Here is a 22,998-nt window from a genome sequence, read left to right as displayed (position 1 = left end):
CAAAATAATTGCTTAATACTCATATAAATCTATATCTCCATTGCCATCATGAAGAAGAAAATGTTTAAGGCCTAAAATGTTTATGCATTGCCCTAAAAATCAGCAAAGCTTATGAAAACTCAGCTCTTCAAGTGATTTCAAGAAGTATACTTTCCATCTGTCAGTGATCATAGCATTCTTTTGGCAGACTCATGGACCAGTTACCGAGATAGACAGAAAGAATAATTCCAGAAGGTAAAACGATGGAAGTGTTAACAATTCCAAAGCACACAGCTCCGACTGTTCAGCCTCTTGACGATTATGGCTTTAGGTCTTGGAAAAAATTCATTCAGAAGTTCTCTGATAGTATTTTGTTACTGCATCAGATAGATAATGTGATAAAACTGCAGTCCTTAACGCATAATAAGCTTTCATCTCCTAGATATATAAATATGTTTAAATATGGCTGGTATAAAGTCGGGTACCTGGACAACAAACCTGATTTGTCACTCCTATAGAATTCTATTTTCACGTTGATGTGCAGAACTGCTCTAAAGCTGACTGTGAGAAACTTATTTTTCTGAAATGTTCGTGGTACAAAGTTCCACTGTGTTTTGAGTATTTATGCAATTTCGAGTAATTTCAGGTGTGTTTACATTTCCATAATTTCTTCATAGACTATTCTATAGTCATTTTCATGAATATTACCGGCATGTATCTGATGTCATTTTCATAACTTATATTATTTAAGAAGATTTTAACAGTACAGTATGCAGCTAGATTAGATTTATTGCCTAATATATCTAGCACAACAGAGCACTGTTTGCATTAGCTGTTATAGCTCTGTATTGAAGAATTTGAAAAAATCTTATCTAGAAAACTAGGCTTTCTCTGGATGTAGAAATTTATAGGGAGGTTTCTTATTTCAAATGGAACGTATGGGGGAACAATAGTTGTGAAAATTCATTATCACCTGGTGAGCCTTCCTTGTTAACCTTGGGGTGATGTCAACACCAATCTCATCCAAATGTTGATTCCACTCCTCATCGCTCTTTTCTTGATGTCACTACCTCTATCTTCACTCGTCTACTCGGTCTTCCCAGGGGACTGGCTAAGAAGGAACTGTCTCCTGAAGGATGCACTGGAAGGAATGGTGAAAGTAAAGAAGTTCAGAGGAGAAGAAAATATCAGATGACAGAAAACATTAAGATACACAGATTGTATATGGAGACTAAGAGGAAGGCAGAAAATAGGGAAGATTGGAGAATGTTGAGTTTGCAGTGAAAACCTATTCTTGGGGAGAAAACTATGAATGAATGAATGAATGAATGAATGAACGAACGAACGAATGAATGAATGAATCTGTCAAGTCAAATTATAAATTTATGAAGCACTGTTTCTTATGATAACATACTTAACTGATTTATTAATATTTAATTGCAGAAGAATATAATATTAAATAAAAGAATTTTTTTTAATTAAAGATGTACAATACTTACTATCCCACACATAGTTTGGTAACCACCGAATTAATGTTAATGTTATGGTTTATTTAACGACACTCGCAACTGCAGAGGTTATATCAGCGCCGCCGGATGTGCCAGAATTTTGTTCCGCAGGAGTTCTTTTACATGCCAGTAAATCTACTGACATGAACCTGTCGCATTTAAGCACACTACTGAATTAAAACCAGTCATGGTACATAGAGGTCTGACTTCTGAACAAAACTTGAGAAAATATGCTTTCAAAAATATACTTGTCAAACACTTTGAGCAACTACACATAATACACAGATTTTCCTTATTCTGTTCTGATAAAAATAGTATAATTGTAAGTTGAAATATACTTACACAACTCGCTTGTCCTGCTTCAGTAATTTGTTAGTAAACTCAGTCAATATCTCGAGGAAAGGTAAATTTGGTGGTGGGCCTGTAGGGTCTTCACTGTTTTCCAACGGATTCACTGAGAATAGTATACCTTCTCTGTGCAATGCTGTGATGGCTTCACGATTCTTTACTGCATCCAAGCCAAACGAAAGAGCAAACCTCTTCGCCAGTTCCTGCATCATCCAATTAATTTCTTTAAGTATTCATAAATATTTCAGATGTTGCAATATCACTTTTCACTTCATAAACTCGCTAATGTAACAGTCAATTTAAAAACACTTTTCTCAAAATGAATTAAGATAAGAATGAGAAAGATGTGATGGTGTTGGTGGTCCTGCAGCAGCAGGAGTAGTAACAGTAGTAGTAGGAATAGTAACTGTAGTAGTAGGAATAGTAACAGTAGTAGTAGGAATAGTAACTGTAGTAGAGTAGTGGTACCAAAGAATACAACAATAATCACATTAGCTGCTTGACTATGCGGATGACGTGAATATATTAGGAGAAAATCCACAAATGATTAGGGAAAACACAGGAATTTTACTTGAAGCAAGTAAAGAGATAGGTTTGGAAGTAAATCCCGAAAAGACAAAGTATATGATTATGTCTCATGACGAGAATATTCTACGAAATGGAAATATAAAAATAAGAAATGTATCTTTTGAAGAGGTGGAAAAATTTAAATATCCAGTAATAAATATAAATGATACTAGGGAGGAAATTAAACACAGAATAAATATGGGAAATGCCTGTTATTATTCGGTTGAGAAGCTTTTATCATCCAGTCTGCTGTCAAAAAATTTGAAAGTTAGAATTTATAAAACAGTTATATTACCAGTTGTTTTTTATGGCTGTGAAACATGGACTCTCACTTTAAGAGAGGAACATAGGTTAAGGGTGTTTGAGAATAAGGTGCTTAGAAAAATATTTGGGGCTAGGAGGGATGAAGTTACAGGAGAATGGAGAAAATTACACAACTCAGAACTGCATGCATTGTATTCATCACCTGACATAATTAGGAACATTAAATCCAGACATTTGAGATGGGCAGGGCATGTAGCACGTATGGGCGAATCCAGAAATGCATATAGTGTGTTAGTTGGGAGGCTGGAGGGAAAAAGACCTTTGGGGAGGTCGAGACGTAGATGGGAAGATAATATTGAGATGGATTTGAGAAAGGTGGGATATGATGGTGGAGACTGGATTGATCTTGCTCAGGATAGGGACCAATGGCAGGCTTATGTGAGGGCGGCAGTGAACCTCCGGGTTCCTTAAAAGCCAGTAAGTAAGTAAGTAAGTAAGTATTAAACACAATGTGTACAATTTTCTGCCTTTTTTATTTTTTTCTGGAGATCTGGCTTGGCACCTTGCAGAGTGAGGGTGACTGTGGAGTGACGACGACGGTGGTGGTGAGAGGAAACCTGAGAAAACCGAAAAAACCCCACGCACCTGCTTTGTTCACCACAAATTCCTTCACGGCCCAGACAGAGAGGCTAACCACTCAGTCATGGTCGAGGTTAATACTCTGCTTAAAAGACGTTGTGAATTTCTTATTTCGCACCATTAGCTGAATCTGCATTAAATCTTGATTCAAATATGTATTACTGGTATTCTTGGTGCATATTATGAACTCACTGTTCCTTTTCCAAAATATATTTCGTTTTACTGTGTTTTGGTAATTTTTCAAGTCTCCTGCAGAGGTAGCAGTAGCAGTAACTCGAGTAGAATTAACAACATATTTAATAATATTGGCAGCCGTGGTGACAGCAGCAGCAGACCGAAGTTGGAGATGAATAAATGTATTAAGTTTTCATTATACAACTTCAGGTTATTTCTGAATATTTCTCAACTAAACGTAATAAAGCTCACCTTCAGACTGATGAAATCTTCACTCTGTCTGTTGATTCGAGTTCCATCTCTCTGCAGTTCTCGGAACAACATAGTCAAGCTGATTGCCATGGTCCTTGCACAATTTGTCTTGTTAATTTCTCGAGCTTTGCCCAATGTTGCCTTGATGATATCCCCATAATCGTTGTAATACTGTAAATAATAAGACTATTATCATCAGTATATCAGCTATATGAAGAACTGAACTATCTTTGGACAGACAGAGAAACTGACCTTTACATAGTGTTTGAATACATCAGCAGCCACTTTGGTTGGCATCATGTTGTACACAATCAGTTTGCAAAATGATGCCAAGAAATTTCTTCGTTTGTGAAGTTCCTCTATCTTGGAATGTTCATCTTGATCGTCTATAAAACATGAGTGTTATTAACTACTACGACCATCACCACCACCATCACTGCCAATCCTGAAGGTCATTAGCTCTCAAACAAGTTTCTACTGTTCAGTAATATCTTTCACAATTCTCCTACATTTATGCTTCCTAACATCCTGCTTAATGCTAACGAGTTATCTTCTTTTTTTGGGGGTGAAAGGGAAGAAAAAGAGGCAAATTCCTTTTCTCTCAGACTTTCTATACACCAAATCCATAACTCCAAAGCAGCTATTCTATCAATAGTCTCTAAACACACACCTTCATCTCAAACAGCAGAAATAACAAAATGCTCTCTCAATTAATAACACTCAATAAAAGAATTGTATTCCAATGGATACCATCCCATTGTGGAATCCTGGGAAACGAGAATGCGGATGCTTTAGCAAAGAAGGGCAGCACTGCTACTTATAGACCTGTTACTAAATCTACGTATTACTCTGTGAAAAGATTTATTAAATCTACATACTTAGACTTCAATAATAGTAATATGCGTTACAAGAGCGGTATGTTGAAGTTTTCATGTTCGAGGAAAAGTTTGAAAAAGCGAAACGTAGTTGAACGTTTTTAATTTCCGAGAATTGAAAGAAAACATACCGCTCGTGTATTGTACATTATTTTGTGCGAAGATCGTTTATTACATACCTGAAAGAGGAATTTCTAATTAGTTGCAATGAAATCTCCATCTTGGTTTCTGTCTTTTTTTTTTCCCTAGTCTAAGATGATTCTGGAATCTTGTTGATTTTTTCACGGCTTCCTTAATGTTACTTGCATCACGAATGCAGTAACTTTAGTGGAGTGTAGAGTTTACTTAATTTTTGCAAATATTTAAAAACAATAATTAACAGTGCAATTTAGGTGAAATTGCAGTGTAAGTTTCCAATTTATAATTATTACTATACTGGACGTCTCTAAAAATAATATGTTAAAAGCCTAAAGCAGTAAAATCAATATGTCACTTAAGAGGAAAATTGTTATGTGTGTTAGGTTGGGAATATTGAATGTGGAATTTTAGACTTTCCGCGGATTGGTTTTGTGTGGAAACCAAGCAAATATGCACGATCTCGCACAAACAAATTTTGATAACACAATCTCAAAGGAAAAAATGGAACTCCCTGCATCATAATCCACAGTTAATTCCCGATTTACCACGAAAATCGTCTGTAGCTGCATTTAGATTGGCAACAGGCCTTGATTGTTTGGCCAAACACCTGCATAGAATTGAAATAAATCAGTCCCCTAACTGCCCATTGTGCAACTCAAACCAAGAAATGGATTCGGAACACCTCAAAATCTGTGCTTCAGTGGCTGACCATGATAATATCTTTGAAAAATATTAGAGTGCCAAAGGTCAAATGAATTTATTGTCAAACGCCTGGCATTAGAAAACAACAACTTTGATCAAAATCCCTTTCTTAGTGTTGAGAAATAATGAATCGAGCTTGTAAAGATATCATGTAAACATATGCTTAAACCCAACATATTTAAATTTAAAAACAATTAATGATTTGTATTTGTGGAGATGTTAGCTGATTCATATAATTTACAACATACACACCATCATCTTCCATGATGAATACATAATTCTGAATAAAGTCATTGAGCTGCATCTGAAGTCCACGATCTGCTTCATAGACCAATTCAGCCAGCTGAGCATTGCTGCCTAGTTGGTCACTGAACACCACAAGAAGATCACACATTGTCAGGTATGCCTGAAATAAAAAGAATGTTTCCATAACATATATAGTAAGTGTAATACGACAAGGCTGAAAACTTACTCCTACCTGCAATTCCAGTTGCAAGTGTTCACTGAATGCAAGGAATATAAACTGAAAGTCATAGCTTTAGTGGAGATCCACTGTAATTACCTTTACTGTCAAGGATACAGTATGTTAACGGGATACATACTATTTCATACATTACCTATCTTTTAATGCAGAATTCTTAAAAATTAAAAAGTAATTTATATTTCTATAAGCAGGAAGAAACAATATCTTATTTGTAAGTAAATATCTTAGAAAAGATCTCAATAACCGGACAGAACGTAGAACAAAGCATTTTACTGTTACTCACTTCTTCCATGTATGTTTGGTTATGGCCAGACATCAGTATTTCTTTCATTGTGTCCATGAACTTGTCCAATCTTATCTTTAGTTGTTGTAACTGGAAAGACCCATTTGCTCCACTTTCCATCACCTCTTCCAAGTGGTGCAAGTCCCACAGAATTGCAAAGAAACCTGCTGATATGCAGTACCGCACTGCCTGAAAATTAGTATAAATTCTAGAACAATAATGAATCACATATGTATAGATAGCACAAATAAAGAAGGTAGCATTCAATTACAGTGTCTTACTATTCAGTTGGAAGCATCAAGTTAGCATTCTGGCTACTCATCAAGAAGTCCAAGTATTAGTGAGATTAAATTTAGACTACCACCATCTATTAGGTAAACTTTATTTATAATAATAATCCGTGGCACTACAGCCCGTGAAGGGTCTAGACCGACCAGTCGGCTGCTGGTCTCACGCCCACATGTCGAAGCAGAGGTGGACGATCATCCAACCAGTATGGAGGTATCGTGTGGTTAGCATGATGATCCCCCCAGCCATTATAGCTGGCATTCACAACTGGATTTCGCTACCTATCATAGCTATCCAAGTGCATCACGATGCTGGGTGAGCACCGGTCGCATACACTGGCCAAAATTTCATGAGAAAATTTCTTCCCCCATGAGGACTCGAATCAGTGCGTATTCAGTGACGCGAGTCCTAGGCAGGATGCTCGAACCCACGACTTGAGATTAAGAGAAACTTTATTTATAGAGGCAAAAAGTGAATTTCTGATCTATCAAATAACTTCAATGAATAACTAAATTTTCACTAACTTTTTATTATGTATGTACAGGAAACAATCTTGTAAATATAGGTCTATCTTAGACAAAGATGCAAAAAAAAAAAAATTTAATAAAAACAGAACATGTTTATTAAGTTGAAAAAAATAATACGAAGCATTTTGGCACACTTCATATGAAAACAAAATGCCTTTTCTTCATTACTTGTGCCAGTCCATTTTAACTGCCCCTGTTAAGCCTACCTCTACTGAGTCTAATGGAAACATGGCTATCATTTTCTCCAAATGGTAACACCACTTTGAATGACTTTAGATGACTGAAAAGTAATACAGTAAAACATTTTTACATGTTTCACACTTATACATTTTTTCTCCAGTCCCGGCAAAATTCCTATACTTTCCATGTGAATTTATTTTAGTCATATGTTTTACATTTATATGGTTTTTACATTACACAATCGTATTTTAATTCTCAGAAGAGATTGTGCCGGCAGGCCAGAACATTCACGCACGTCTGGGGAGGAAGGAGGCACGTGGGAAGGAGGGTCTGGCGGAGTGAGGCGCAGGACGTCGGGGAAGTTGTGTGCACATCTAGTGCGAAGGGAAGGTGCGGTATGGTGCGGAGCAGGGGGGAATCTGGAAGTTTCGCAAAGCCACCCGAAGACCGATTGTTGTAGAAGCTACGAGACATAGTACATTCGAGAAAGTGTGATTTAGTAAATAAAAAGGGGCACGCAAGTAAGCCGCGAGTTCAGTCTGTGAGTAGCGAGAACAAAGCAAGTTCAGTTTCAGTTGAGCCAGTCTAGTTAGTCAGCTGCGAGAAAGCTAGACTATCCAGTGGAAGTCTTGGGTTCGAAGTACAGTGAACTTAAGTGAGTACTGTGACAGCGTCCAGGTGAGGGCAACGCGTCCAGAAGTCTTGGGTTCGAAGTACAGTGGCAGCATCCAGGTGAGGGCAACGTGTCCAGAAGTCTTGAGTTCGAAGTGCAGTGGACTGTTATCTGGAAGTCTTAGGTTCGACGTACCATGAACTTGAGTGAGTGGGCTAGAAGAACTAGCCAAGGCGAACGAACTGTGAACTGAGAACTGACAGTTTTGTTTGTACATAGTGCTTTGTGAACATTAGTTGAAATTAGGAGTATATTGTTGTTCTTCTCAATAATAAACGTGAATAGTCATTGTCGTTCTGTGGAGTGCAATAACGACTACTGTGTTGCAGTGTTGAGTGGAATACCCATTGTTGACGGGTGTGATTAAAGAAGTAAAAAACCACATTGTTGTTTGAATTAAAAGTTACAATATGAAATGTTCTAAATCTATTTTGCTCGAAATTAGATTTGTCGTAAAAATGTAAGAACGCAAAAATACAGCATGTTGCTTAGATTCATCACACACTAATAGAATTTGAAGACATGTGTAAAAGATATGTACCACATTTTCAGCACAAATACGCAACGAAGACTAAGGAATAATGTAATTTGATAACTCAGCAGCCAAGTGGCCTGTCACAGTGTACAAATAAACATAGGCCTAACGATTTTGATATTCACGTTTCTCCATCCACAGTTTAACTGGCCTTATTAATACTAGTTGGTTTTTTCCACAAGCGGAAATTCTCTCTGGGTTAAATTTGAATGGAGCTGTGCTGTGCTAATGATAAAATCAAATTACTGAAGTTCTACTGAAAGCAAAGAGATCAGTAAAGTGATTTTCATGCTCAAATTTAAAACTTTCCTTCATGACTTACATCTTTAATTACTAACTTTTTTCACAATTTACAATATTTATATAACGATTTTTTTAACGAAATGTAATAGTTTTATTTACCGATTTTGTTGTTGTTTAGTTAACAATCCGAAGACAGGTCTGAACCTCATAAGTGATACCAATAAGGCATTTCTTATGAAGACACTAAGCCAGGAGATAATGGGATAATGTATTTTATTCACTATTTTATGGTGTCCCTAACAATAATAATCATCTCTGAAATCACCAGCTATGAATCTGGCTGCCATTTTGCTTTATTAGGCCTACTAATCACTATCTTCAACAGCAGGAATATGACTGGTTAGAGATTATCGTGGTTAACCTCTTGTTTAAGTCCTAACCAAGAACGATGTACCATAAACATGCCTAACCAGGACTTAAATGGCAATTTTAACTGGTGGTACACTAATTGATGTTCATGCACATGGCCAATAAACTTGTAGTTAAGCTGCACAGGGGAAGGGGATGTCAATGGAACACATTGGGTTTCCTTGGAAGATTTTGAAGCTTTCATAGGTTCCGTGTAATAAAATAGTTTGAGAACCACTGCTTTAGACCGCAAACACGACAATTTACAAACTGCATTAATAACAATTATGTTAGAAAAATTAAAAGTCAAAACAAAATAACAAGAAAATATAAAATAACAGCTACTCACCTCCTCAGGCAACGTTTTATTGCCATCTTTGGCATCACTTATATCCTTAAAGATGGAGTCCCAAATGCCCCAATTACCCAGATTATGACAGTTATAGAAAGTGGCCACTTTCTTCAAGCTGTAGACCACATTGAACGTTTCATCTTCATCAGGGGTTTCCTCCTGAATAACAATAAAATTACTATTACTACACAAGGCAGGAAAACAGCATATGAAAATAACACACTAACTTGCTAATATAAGAATATTGACACTCTTGATATGGATGACCACGATAGCATTGCAACCATCATGGCAGATGAGGACAATTCTGCAGATACAACTGAAAAAGATAAAGATTTCAAACCCTCCACATCTGAAACTGAGCCTTTAAGCAGTAATGTGAGTAAATATTACTACTTTGCATTAACTTAGGTGCATGTCTACCAGCACGCTAATGTTTATTTCTTGGAACTGTACATGACCTTGCCCTTTCCTCCTCTCTCCTTGCGGTCCTAGGCTTCATTCATAACAAAATGTCAATCCTCCAAGCTAACTGCACTTAGAAAACGAACGAGTAATAATTATGGCAATTTTCTAAAGTTGTGGAAAATACTGGCATATCAAAGCAATGTTGATTAAAAAAAAAAAGGAGGGCGCAGAAAATTAGTTCATTATGAAACTTAAAAACAGTGAAAAACTCACCCCTTCAATTAGAGATCGCCACTCATCCACTGCTTCCTTGTACTTATTGACAACCATGTCAATGAGAGTTGAACGAGCCACATCGCAGCGAGTGAATATGGCATTCCCATCAGTACACAGCAGTTCTAGAGTCTTCGCGCATGTCTCCAGCACGTCTGTGTCATGATGCTTTTCCACAATTGACGACATCTTTTTCAACAAGAGATCCAGATTCTGTAATAAAAGTACATTATAATGAAAAATGTATCAATTGCAGGCTACCGGATGTTTACAGAACAAGGAGTTAAGTAAGTAATAATGTTAACTTAACACAGCTGCAAGTATGTGTAACAATTTAGAAAATTATTGCAAGAAATTAGTTTATTGTAAATGTATTAGGGCCTAATGGTAAAAAAGCAGTCCAGAACTATAAAGAAAATGTGAGTAAAAAACTCATTTGCAACTCAACTCAAAACTCAATTTGCAGGACAAAAGAGGCGAATAATAAAATACGGGGGGGGGGGGGGGAGTTGTTATGAATACAATGGAATCTCGATGCATCGTTCCCATCGTTGTTTTCTTGCTTTTTTTGTCCGCTTTTTTTGGTCCCGGAAATAGCCCCATACAAATAACATTGTTTTTCCCTGGTTCCATAGTTTCTCGAACTATCGTTTTATTGCATCATTCATTGAGAAACTGTGAACAGTATATCTTAAGTGGATTGTGGCAGTGATCACGTCCGAGATTTAAATATCTCACGTGTCTCCTGGGTAAAATTCTTTCCAGAGCAAACAAAATGATGACTAAAATAAGTTGTCTATTACCAAACAGGTACCAGAGATGTTGAAAACGTCTATTTCCATGAAAATCTCGAAAAAACCTCTTTATACTTAGTATAACGAGAAAGTAAAAGTATACACAAGATATATATGAGCATAAAACGAATGGAAAATAATGAAAATATAAAAGCATGTAAAAGCACACAAATCTTAACTCCAGCATTTCACACAACTGTTAGTATAAATACTGTACCGTTTCTTGTCTAGATGTTGTGTAGATATCCAATTCAAAATACTGAGGAATGGAAAGCAGGTTTGCCAATTTCTCAGGATCAGCCCGGTATTTATCCAACATAGCAGGTAAAGTCTGGATGTAATGCTCAGTGAGCCGCAGTTTGTCATCCTGTACTTGCTTTATTTCTTTGGCAGACAGAATCTAGACAAGGAATAAACTGTTGTAAATAATTTATCAGGTAATATGATTTTATTTATGAGATTTGGTACCAAAGTAAATCCTTGAATAATTTCGAGGGAAAAATTGTTCCGGGGCCGGGTATCGAACCCGGGACCTTTGGTTAAACGTACCAACGCTCTCCCACTGAGCTACCCGGGAACTCTACCCGACATCGATCCAATTTTTTCCCTCTATATCCACAGACCTCAAAGTGGGCTGACAACAGTCAAGCAACCAACATTTGAGTGCACACTAACTCTGTGTGACTTTAAATTGTGGTTTTCTGTTACATACAGTGACGTGTATTATGCAAATTAAGCTTTCAGGAATAACTCCCTGCAAAGTTAATTTGAATAATTTCGAGGGAAAAATTGTTCCGGGGCCGGGTATCGAACCCAGGACCTTTGGTTAAACGTACCAACGCTCTCCCACTGAGCTACCCGGGAACTCTACCAGACACCGATCCAATTTTTCCCTCTATATCCACAGACCTCAAAGTGGGCTGACAACAGTCAAGCAACCAACATTTGAGTGCACACTAACTCTGTGTGACTTTAAATTGTGGTTTTCTGTTATGTACAGTGACGTGTATTATGCAAATTAAGCTTTCAGGAATAACTCCCTGTAAAGTTAATTTGAATAATTTCGAGGGAAAAATTGTTCCGGGTAGCTCAGTGGGAGAGCATTGGTACGTTTAACCAAAGGTCCCGGGTTCGATACCTGGCCCCGGAACAATTTTTCTCTCGAAATTATTCAAATTAACTTTACAGGGAGTTATTCCTGAAAGCTTAATTTGCAAAGTAAATCCTTGTTTTTTTTTTTTTTTCTTTATTTAAAATGTGGTGCCACATAATATTGTGAGTTTGACTGGTGGCCAATAGACATCTTTATAGTTTCACAATACAGAGTGACAATACAATATTTCATGTAAGTGTAGTAGTGAATGTTTTTGATATTAGTACAAAAAAGGGCTATGATTGAATTCCTTACCATACAAAAAAGGGCTATGACTGAATTCCTTACCACAGAAAGAAACAGTCTGATATCTTTATAAAAGATTCAGGAATATTTCATGCAAATGCCACAATTTTAGCAATTTAAGTTTTTAGAAAAAAATAAGAGGCCTTACTATGGTACCAACCTACGTGACTTCATCAATAACAAATCCAAATAACAATGGAAAGACGTTTCTCTAAGACTCTAAAATGTTACAAAGTAGCTGACAATCATTTCCTGACAATAGTGATGAATTATAACAAGAATCAAATGTCTGACTCCTTTACACTGAAATTTAATCAACCCTACCTTACGAGTAGGTCCACGGCCCACAGGTGGTTCCCCTGTTGCAGCCTGACGAATGCAACAGACCATAATCTCTATCAGACTAGTCTCCTGTCGATCATCTAAAGCTTCCTCTGAAGGTCCTGGCTCCTCCAGTAACAGATCAGTCATGCACTCCCAATCCTTCATCATCTCATTTGACTCAATGAGGGAATCCACCAGATATGCTCCGTGTTCATGAAGCTATCAGAAAATATTAATAAATTGTTGAATCAATTTAAGAATTTATACACAGTAAAATCTCTTTTTCAACGAACCTCTGTGGGACTACTTAAATGCAGGCTGTTCTTGAAGGAGAGTTTCACTTAATACAAGCAAGACACAACGGAGAGTAGAAACTGAAACAACGTTAGAATTCTAAACTTTTCATTAAATGAAAGTCTTCAAATTGTTTATTCAAGACTATAATTAATCTCTGATTAGTTTTCATGAACAATTCAAGACTTGTTTTAAGTTTCAGTAGGATTCTATTTAGATTTTGTAAATACAAATTGGATCTGATAGCTATTTTATTTCAGTAGACCCACAGAGTTAATCAAAAATATAAATGCAATCAGACAATATGAAAGTCTAAATTTGGTCCATTTTGTGCCATTTGACATGAAATGACTATCATGTCATTCCAGTGTCTATTCTGGTTACATGAATTATTTATAAACTATATAAAAAAAACTTGATATACAGCATGCTAGAACATGGCTACTAGCTGCACGAGACATCCAATTTGATGAGGACATTGACTGGTTTTCTTTCTGCAGTATATATTGACTACACCCCAACTCTGGCTACTAGCAACAGGCATCTAATTATTTAATTATTTATTTAATTCTAATTATTTAAGTTTAATAATAATAATAATAATAATATTTATTAATTCTATACACTTGAGCTACATTAGGCATTGCAGCCCGAAAGAGCAGAAGCTCGTGCTCGGGCGCAGTTCAGATCAGTTATACAAAATATATCACAAAATTACGAGAGTTCATTGAGCACAATCACATTAATAAATGGTAAAATACATACAGCATGTAATAACAGGGTCTATATACAAACAGAAAATACAGAAGTACATAAATATTAGAATAACAATTTTTAACTCAATTAGCTTAAACAATTAAATAATTAATCTGATTTGTTTCTTAAATCTATGTGTGTTAAGTGTACTTGACCAACTGACAGCAGTGACCAGAGACCTTTTGAACAAGACAAGGGATGCAGCACGACTGAAGAATTATAAATTTGTATGGACAAGAGACGGTAAGATATTTGCAAGAAAAGATGAAGCCAGCCCCGTGAGTAAAATCACTAATGTTGACGATGTAAATAATTTGTAAATACTATTATGTCGCTAACCACGTTTAATTATACAATATAATTGACTTAAAAATGGCTAGTAATACTATATTAAATGAAATCCATCAGTGCAAATTTAATAACAATAATAACACAATGGTTTTTAACGATTTACTTCACTGCAATGAGTATATTATTACCAATATTCTATCAGATCTTAAAATATTTCACTTAAACATTCGTAGCATCAACAAAAATTTTTCCGAACTCTGTGTTTTACTTAATAATTTTTCCTTTTACTTTGATATTATAGTTCTAACTGAAACCTGGCTTGATCATGACTCTGGCTATGATATTAATGGTTATAAAAAATTTGTTAAAAGTAATAAGTATAATAAATGTGATGGTATAGTTGTATATTTTAAGGAAAACATCGTAGTGTCTTTAAGTGATATTGACATTTCCCATTGCAACGCTATACATTTTCAATTAACACTTATTAATGATACTCTTGTTAACCTAACTGCAATTTACAGATCTCCAAAACTATGCAAAAATGAATTTCTGAAAAATTTTGAAAGCTTCTTGTCAATATACAAAGATTTAAACAACCATGTTATTCTGGGTGACATAAACATTCAAATTTTAGAAAATAGATTAGATAATTTTGGCAACACGTATTTAAATATCATGCATGAATATGAATACGTGAAATACTTAAATTCCATTACTCGTCCATCATCCAATTCATGTCTTGACCATATTTTCCTAAAAACGGGAAATAACTTAAATTTTATACCTGGAGTATATGCAAGCGCAATAACAGATCATTATATGACTTTTGCATTGTTGTCAATCAGTAATAAAAGTATTAGCAGAGAAGCCACTGAACCTTCGGACAATTATAAGCTAATTATAAACCATAAAAGCCTAATATCAAATATTAATAATATTAATTGGGAATCTATATTCTACAATGAAGACGCAGATACATGTTTCGATAATTTTTATAAAATACTCTGTAACCTAATTTGTAAATATTCTAATCATGTCCCTCTCAAATTCTCAAGTAAGTACAAAAAAATGAAACCTTGGATTACCACAGGTATTGTTAAATCAATACGATCTAGGGATAAGTTAGCTAAGCAAGTTAAACGAGACCCACAAAACAATGTTTTATTAAATTACTACAGAAAATATAGAAATATTCTCACTAATGTAATAAGAAATCAGAGAATCAAATATTATTCTGAAAAATTTAGCAAAAATAAAAATAATCCAAAGCAATTTTGGAAGACCATAAACGAAGCTACTGACACCCAATGTAATAAAAATAGTATATTAAAGACAATTATATGTCGAAATGGAAAAACAATTGAAAATAAGGAAACTATCGCAAATGAATTTAACGATCATTTTACTAATGTAAGTCATGACATCATATCTAATATAAAAAAGAAAGTATTTGGTACTCATCACTATAAGCTTTATAATAAAAGTATATCATCTATGTTTATGTTTCCTGTAAACGAATGTGAAATCATTAATATTGTAAACAGTTTAAAAAATAATGTGGCTCCTGGTATTGATGATATTACAACAAATACCCTGAAACTTATTATCGAAGCTATTTCTAAACCACTTGCCTTTATATTTAATTTGTGCATATCTCAAGGTGTATTTCCCTCAGCCCTAAAACATGCTGTGGTGATACCAATTCACAAGTCTGGTGACAAAAATAATCTTAATAATTACAGACCCATTTCACTATTACCCAGTCTCTCTAAGGTATTTGAAAAATGTATAAAAACACGGTTAATAACATTTTTAGAAAAAAAATAAACTACTAAATGATAATCAATTTGGTTTCAGAAAAAATTTGTGCACTGATGATGCTATTATGGCAGTTACCTCAAAAATAATTCAACAATTAGATGTAGGAAATAAATGTCTAGGAATTTTTCTAGACTTACAAAAAGCTTTCGATACGGTCAATCACAGTATACTTTTGAATAAAATGGATAGATTAGGAATTAATGGAATTGCTTTAAAATTATTTAAATCTTACTTAAGTAACAGAACTCAAGCAACTAAAATAAATGATCACCTTAGTAAATCACGTAACATTGATATAGGTGTACCTCAGGGGACGATTTTAGGTCCTGTTTTGTTTTTGATATATATCAACGATTTACTTAAAATTGACATTGAGAAATATTCTGGTACTCTGTATTCTTATGCTGATGATACTGTGGTTATATTTAGCGGTTCGAGTTGGAATGAAACTTATCAAAATTCTAACATTGGTATTAATATTATTAAAGAATGGCTGGATGCTCACTTACTTTCTTTGAACGTTTCTAAAACAAAATTAATACCATTTTCATTAACATCACATGGCCTTGAGCAACTAGAAATAAATAATAATATAAGTATAACTATACATGATTGTAACCTACCTACTTGCTCATGTAACGCTTTGAGTATATCCTCACAAGTTAAATATTTAGGCATTATTATTGACCAACATTTAAAATGGGACAAGCATATCTCCTTTCTGTGTAACAGATTGCGTAGAACAATCCACAAATTTTCCATTCTACGCTCTTATTTACCTGTTTATGTTCTGCGTACTGTGTACTTAGCTCTGTTTCAATCAATAATTCAGTATGGTATTTTAGGTTGGGGAGGAATGGCAAAATCGACTCTCCGTCCTTTAAATCTGCTCCAAAAAAGAATTATCAAAATTTGTCTATATAAACCTTTTGATTACCCAACAAAATTAATTTTTCAGGAATTTGGCGTATCAAATCTAGAACAAATTTATAAACAAAAATTGCTGATTTACTTCCATAAAAACCACAATAAATTTAAATTTGATCCTCATGAATACCAGATGAGACAAAACTACAGTTTCTTTCTAAATACTCCCAAATGCCACACAACTGCTGGATTAAAACACAGCAGAAATTTTGGACCCAAAATATATAATACATTAATTAGAGCTTACAGGCATCTATAATGGACACGATCAAAATACCCCTCATTTCTCGTGAAAAACAACAACTGAATAGACTACAGTGGACTATAGTGGACTTTATCTTGTCAGCAAACAGCTGGATACATTAAGAAGATTGACTGATCGGAGTATTCTGTTTGTCCTTCATTCTACTATCACCTCATGAAGAGGTGCTCCATCTTGCCAGCCAACCATTACAAACACTCTCATACACAATAGGGATTTCACATCTGAAGAGCCACATACGCTGGAAACCGAGATAGAACATACAAGAAAGAAACAGGAAAAGCTAGACAAGTCTTGGATGTTGGACTTCTACAATACAAGTCTCACACTCATGCACAAAGCTAACACTGTGGTCAAAAGGAAGAAGGTAAATACAATAATTGAGAAGGAAAGAAAGAGAAAAAAAACTAGACAGGTCTCTAACTCGGGACCTCTACATTATCAGTCTCATTTCCACATTGAGAAAACATTGCAACCTGACAGAAGCAAGCAGAAACAAACACATCAACTAGAAAGGTAGCAGAACACAACCTTTCCTACCAGTAACTCAACAAAGTTAGAATGTCGTATAATTTGGATTTACTATATTCATTTTTATACAATTAATTTCCACTTGAAACAATATAATCAAAATCTGTGATCTGTCGTAAAAATTGGTATGATGGAGGTATTAAGAGAAATGTTATCAGTTATAGAGTAACGCCATTAAATATGAGGTTCATGGATTCACACTGGCCAAAGACAATGATTCATAATATAACTAAAATTCTTAACTACAGCTTCCTTCAGAAGGTTAGGAAAGCTGGAAGGCCTATGATGTAGATGTACAGAACACAAAGTAAGCCTATCTCTGGATGAAAAGGTTCTCTGTCACTTCTCACTCAAGTCAAAATCCAGTCCTCCTAGTCATTATTCATCCTTATCAATCTATAATCAGAATTAATGAATTTCATCTTAAGGTGCGTACACACTTAGCGAACGAACAATGAACAAACGACAAACGAATACATTCGATAATTGAAATCGGAACATATGTACGTCGCAGCAAATGCAAACTGATGTTTGGTTTGCCTTCGGAAGTGATCCGTCGCTTGTTGGTACATCAAAGGAATTTGGTATTCGTTGTGGACGGGATTTGCCACTAGTTTGTAGTTTGTAGCAGAACGCAGCGCTTAGTTCAATTTCATCAACAGGATGTTGAAACTGGAGTGGACGGAAGACGCTGTTATAAATCTTATTAATGCATATAGGGAGCAGGAAACTTTATGGAATCCCAAAAACATGTTTGGGAAGCTACTGGAAAGATGTTCAGCTCCAGGTAGGCAAGTCAAACACGTGCAAAATTTGAAAATTATTTTTGGTTATTTATTTTTAGTGGATGCATATTTGTTGTTTATTGTAGGGAGAAGAAGTCAAAAAGAAAATTGAGCCCCTACTGACATCATTCCGGAGAGAAAGACAGAAGTCCACAAAAAGATCTGGAATGGGGAGTGATGAAGTGTATGAGTCAACTTGGTTCGTGTATAAACATATGTCGTTTCTTTTGGACAAATTCACGCCCAGAAAAAACAAAGTTCCAACCTTGTGCACACAAAATAAATTATTGGCATTGAAAAGTATTATTATTAGTATTTTAAGACAATTATTGTCAGTGAGGTATCTGTATATTGAAACTTTCCCCCATCTTGCAGTCGTACCTTAATAAAATCTTTCAGTTCCTCAATTATAGCTGTACATAGCCTACTTCTGGAAGAATCCTGGTAGTTAGCTGTTTCGACACTTTGAAAACTATATTAAACTTGTATACGAATCTCCTGTAGAGAGATATCGAAATGTTAATGCTATTCATTCCTGAATAGGTGTTGCTTCTCACCAGCCTGTGTCTTTCTTAGAAATTTTTGGCCTTATTTTGCACAGTAATATTTCGAAGTCTGTTTCTGAAATGCAACAGAAGTTGAGAAACTGTTCCGATTCCATTCGACGTAAATCATGCAGCAAATCAGTGCGTCTATATTGATTGCGACTTTCGTAGAGTGGCGTCTGCCACCATCGCTTTTTTTCTTTAACTTTCTTTTCATTAAACTGCCTATAATAACAGCGGCTGCACTTGCTATAATTATATTTTTGTCTGCCATTATTACGGATAATCAGCGAACGTGAATGTATTCTGACCATTTGCTGATGATTTGTATGTTATTCCAAACAGCGAACAAACAACGAAGTTTCACTTCATCATTCGTTCATTGTTCGTTCGCTAAGTGTGACGCACCTTTACACATACACAATAGAATTCTTCACTTCCAGACACGACCAACGAACATACATGTCCTGCCTACCTCAGACTCGATGAAGAACTGCACCAAATCACGAATGAGTGGAGTATTGGGCAGCCGCTTCTTTCCTCGCTTGGTTCGAATGCCTGCAACTGCTTCTTCATCTGGCACAAAGAGACGTTCATTCAAGAATTCACCTGCCGCCTGTGCCACAGCTCGATGAGAGGAGTACACCAGTTCGTACACATGTTCACAGTCTTTATCTGTTAGAATGTCTCTATGATGCCTGGTAAAATTAAAAGTATTCAATTACAAGGAATTCAAGTCATAATGCACTCAGTGAGGCAATGGACCATAAGCATGGCAGACCTCGATAAGGTTAACGATGACACAGAACAGTGACGTCAAACTCCATATTCCACTGAACCAGGTGGTAACATTAACAAACTCTCACAGATGGCTGTGTAATATGAGGTTAGGTTATTTTGCGATGCTCTATCAACAGCTTAGGTTATTTAGCGTCTGAATGAGATGAAGATGATAATGCCAGTGAAATGAGTCCGGGGTCCAGCACCGAAAATTACCCAGCATTTGCTCATATTGGGTTGAGAGAAAACCCCGGAAAAAATCTTAACCAGGTAACTTGGCCCAACCGGGAATCGAACCCGGGCCACCTGGTTTCGCAGCTAGACGCACTAACCATTACTCCACAGGTGTTGACTGAGTAATATGAGGAAGTAATGTCAGTGTACTGCATAGTGCTACCATTTAAATGAAGCTCGTATTTATGGAGAAATACTAATGCGAAGTATCTCGATTTCATAAATATTCATTACAATATGAAGAATAAACCACAGTCTTACAATACTTAAGATATAGCCATGGACAAAGAAAACAGGATGCGAAATTGCGATCAGCACCATCTATTTCAACAGGAAAAAGTAACAAGGCCAGTGTCCAATGTTGTAGGTGGTGAACATTAGAATTACATCATGTTAAAATTCCGGAAGAAATATGTAGAAAAATTAAGGCAAATATAAAAGTATTATATGTATGTATATGCAGTATATGTTAAACAATGATGTTTACGGACCTTAGATGATTGTTAAAATAGTATTGTTACATATATTGTAAAACAGTGGACAGTAAAAGACAATTTCAATTATTTAACCACTATTGGTTTTCTTTTCTATCCATTTTAGTTGTATTTTAATAAGTTATATTTTAGAAAGTAGTGTAAAAATACAAGTTAGAATTTATAAAATAGTTATGTTACCGGTTGTTCTGTATGGTTCTGAAACTTGGACTCTCACTTTGAGAGAGGAACAGAGGTTAAGGGTGTTCGAGAATAAGGTGCTTAGGAAAATATTTGGGGCTAAGAGGGATGAAGTTACAGGAGAATGGAGAAAGTTACACAACACAGAACTGGACACATAGGAAATGCGTAATTGATAATTGTTGACCGAAACAACACATGGCAGCACAAGAAGAAAGAAAAACACGCTGTTTCCGCTATTTCACTTGTCATTAAGCCATTGTCGGATATAAGTAAATTGTGTTAAATGATCTGAATGTTGAATTTTCAAGTCTATGTGAATTCTGCAGCACTTGGAGGATTATTTAGGTTACGGTGAATCCACAGGAACGGAGCGTAGTAAGAGTACAGCTTGCTTTCAGACGGAATTTTCATTGAAGCACCTACTGACAAAACGATTCTGAAGTGGTATAGAGATTTGTAGCATATGTGATAAAAGGAAAGGTCATTCAGGGAAACGGCCTGTCAGTGCGGAAACTGTAGAACAGGTGTGGGAGGCATTTGTACATAGTCCTCGATAGCTAGATAGTCTGTGGGTAGAGCTAGCCTGTAGTTAAACTTTCTAAATCCACCGTTTCCAAGGTCCTACGTTCTCGTCTGCGATTTCACCCCTACAAACTGCAATTAGTGCATAAGTTGAAACCTGATGACCATGCAAAAGACACGTTTTCTGTGAACATTTATTGACACTAATGATGGAGTGGGAATATCGCCTTGATGTCTGCAACATGACACATGGAGCACACATCGAGTGTCTTTTGAGGTAGTACAAAAATTTTTTAGTTTCTCTTTCTAATGATACCAGTTTCGTATAAATTCGGCAACTGACAGCGATGCTATAGCAGTTTATAACCTCAGAATGGTTCTGCGGACACACTGTACTTTGATTTAGGCTTAGGTCTATATTATACTTTAAATTACGTCAATATACAGTTCAGCTTTAGGCTTATATCATACTTAAAAGTATGTTAATATCTATTTTATTACAAAAACTTAATAATTATAATGATTTTACAGTTAGCTACATATGAAAGTCAAGGGAACTATAATTATTAAAGAGGACAGAAAATATCTATTTATATTTAGACTTAGGCCTATATTGTATTTAAAATTATGTCAATATCTATTTTATTATAGCATACTTATGATAAAACCTAATAATATAAAATGATTTTACATATGAAAGTTAAGGGAACTATAATTATTATCAAAAGGAGGGACAAAGAGAGTTAAGAACGTTGGCAAAGAGTATATTTATTTATTTATTTATTTATTTATTTATTTATTTATTTATTTATTTATGTCTATAACAGGGCAAAGCCCCAATTACAATAGACAGTACAGATTTGTTTAAAAAAAACATAGAATTGCATATAACATGAAAAAAGAGATAAAACAGAAACAAATGCAAGATACAAATGTAATTACAAATTAAAAATTAAAAATGAAAAAAAAAAAAAACAAAAAAAAACAAATAGATAATAAAAAACACAAATATAGATATAAATGAAAAATATCAAATAAAAATAAATTAAAAAGAGTTAAGTATAGATATCATAGCCAAAAATGTAAAATGTAGCTATAATTGGCAAATTACAGAGTAAATATAACACTATGTTAATAAATTCAGTATTCAGTATTATACAGTAGGACTAATAGGCTTAATTTATTTATTTAAGAAATTCACTACTACAGAACATGTGTTCCAATTAGTAGGATATCTGAATATAACTATAACTAACATGCAACTAGAATTTAACATATGAGCCGTTCAGAGCAAAGGTGGTGTAAGTCAAAATTGGATAATGAGGTTTAAAGTAAAATTCTGTAAAATACAGCGCAAAGTAGCAATTAATATGTCGTTCTTGGTATCCACTGAGTACTAACAGTTTAAATAAAGTGAATATTAATTGTTATTTTGCGCTGTATTTTACAGAATGTGTACTTCAACCCTCATTACCCATTCTTGACTTACACCACTTCTGCTCTGAACGGCTCATATCATGAAACTATTGCTGTATATAACTTTTTCTCGTACATATTGTACGATAACGAGAAATCTAAATCCTGTTTATTTGATAGATGATTGTAAGTTCGAAGCATTAATAAAAGTGGAGACATTTTATGAATTGTGTTTTTGATGTCTGTAAATAAAAGAGAGATCGCTTTCTCAAATTTCATTTACCAATATTGAAACTAATTAGCTGTAGAAGATCAGGGTTGTCTATTAAACCATTTATGGTTTTGAACAAATACATTTGTTGTGCTCTTATCCTGAGACTACTGAGAGATGGTACATTAAATTCAACCAGCATGGATTCATAAGATTGAAATATGTTGTAACATGAATGTTTTTTCATATATAGCAGTTTTAGAATTTTATTCTGTACTCTCTCTAGAATGACCGAGTGCGAGTGATAGTGAGGGTTCCAAACTATA

At 35.0% G+C, this 22,998-nt stretch overlaps 1 protein-coding gene across 2 annotated transcripts in view; it reads right to left on the bottom strand.

The window, feature by feature from the left end:
- Nucleotides 1–22,998, bottom strand: part of SA1 (stromal antigen) — a 63,318-nt gene that overhangs the window by 9,453 nt on the left and 30,867 nt on the right. For both annotated transcript variants that reach the window (XM_069841348.1, XM_069841349.1), the window contains exons 10-19: nt 19,308–19,530; nt 12,618–12,836; nt 11,112–11,294; nt 10,101–10,313; nt 9,417–9,578; nt 6,214–6,402; nt 5,699–5,852; nt 3,984–4,117; nt 3,732–3,902; nt 1,830–2,038 (exon numbers count right to left, since the gene is read on the bottom strand). In XM_069841348.1, the coding sequence (XP_069697449.1) occupies nt 1,830–2,038; nt 3,732–3,902; nt 3,984–4,117; nt 5,699–5,852; nt 6,214–6,402; nt 9,417–9,578; nt 10,101–10,313; nt 11,112–11,294; nt 12,618–12,836; nt 19,308–19,530 (1,857 nt within the window). The remainder of the gene's footprint in view (nt 1–1,829; nt 2,039–3,731; nt 3,903–3,983; nt 4,118–5,698; nt 5,853–6,213; nt 6,403–9,416; nt 9,579–10,100; nt 10,314–11,111; nt 11,295–12,617; nt 12,837–19,307; nt 19,531–22,998) is intronic.

The sequence above is a fragment of the Periplaneta americana genome, chromosome 12 (assembly GCF_040183065.1).
Source record: "Periplaneta americana isolate PAMFEO1 chromosome 12, P.americana_PAMFEO1_priV1, whole genome shotgun sequence".
In the NCBI taxonomy this organism is placed as follows: domain Eukaryota; kingdom Metazoa; phylum Arthropoda; class Insecta; order Blattodea; family Blattidae; genus Periplaneta; species Periplaneta americana.
This window is presented reverse-complemented; position numbering and strand designations above follow the sequence as displayed.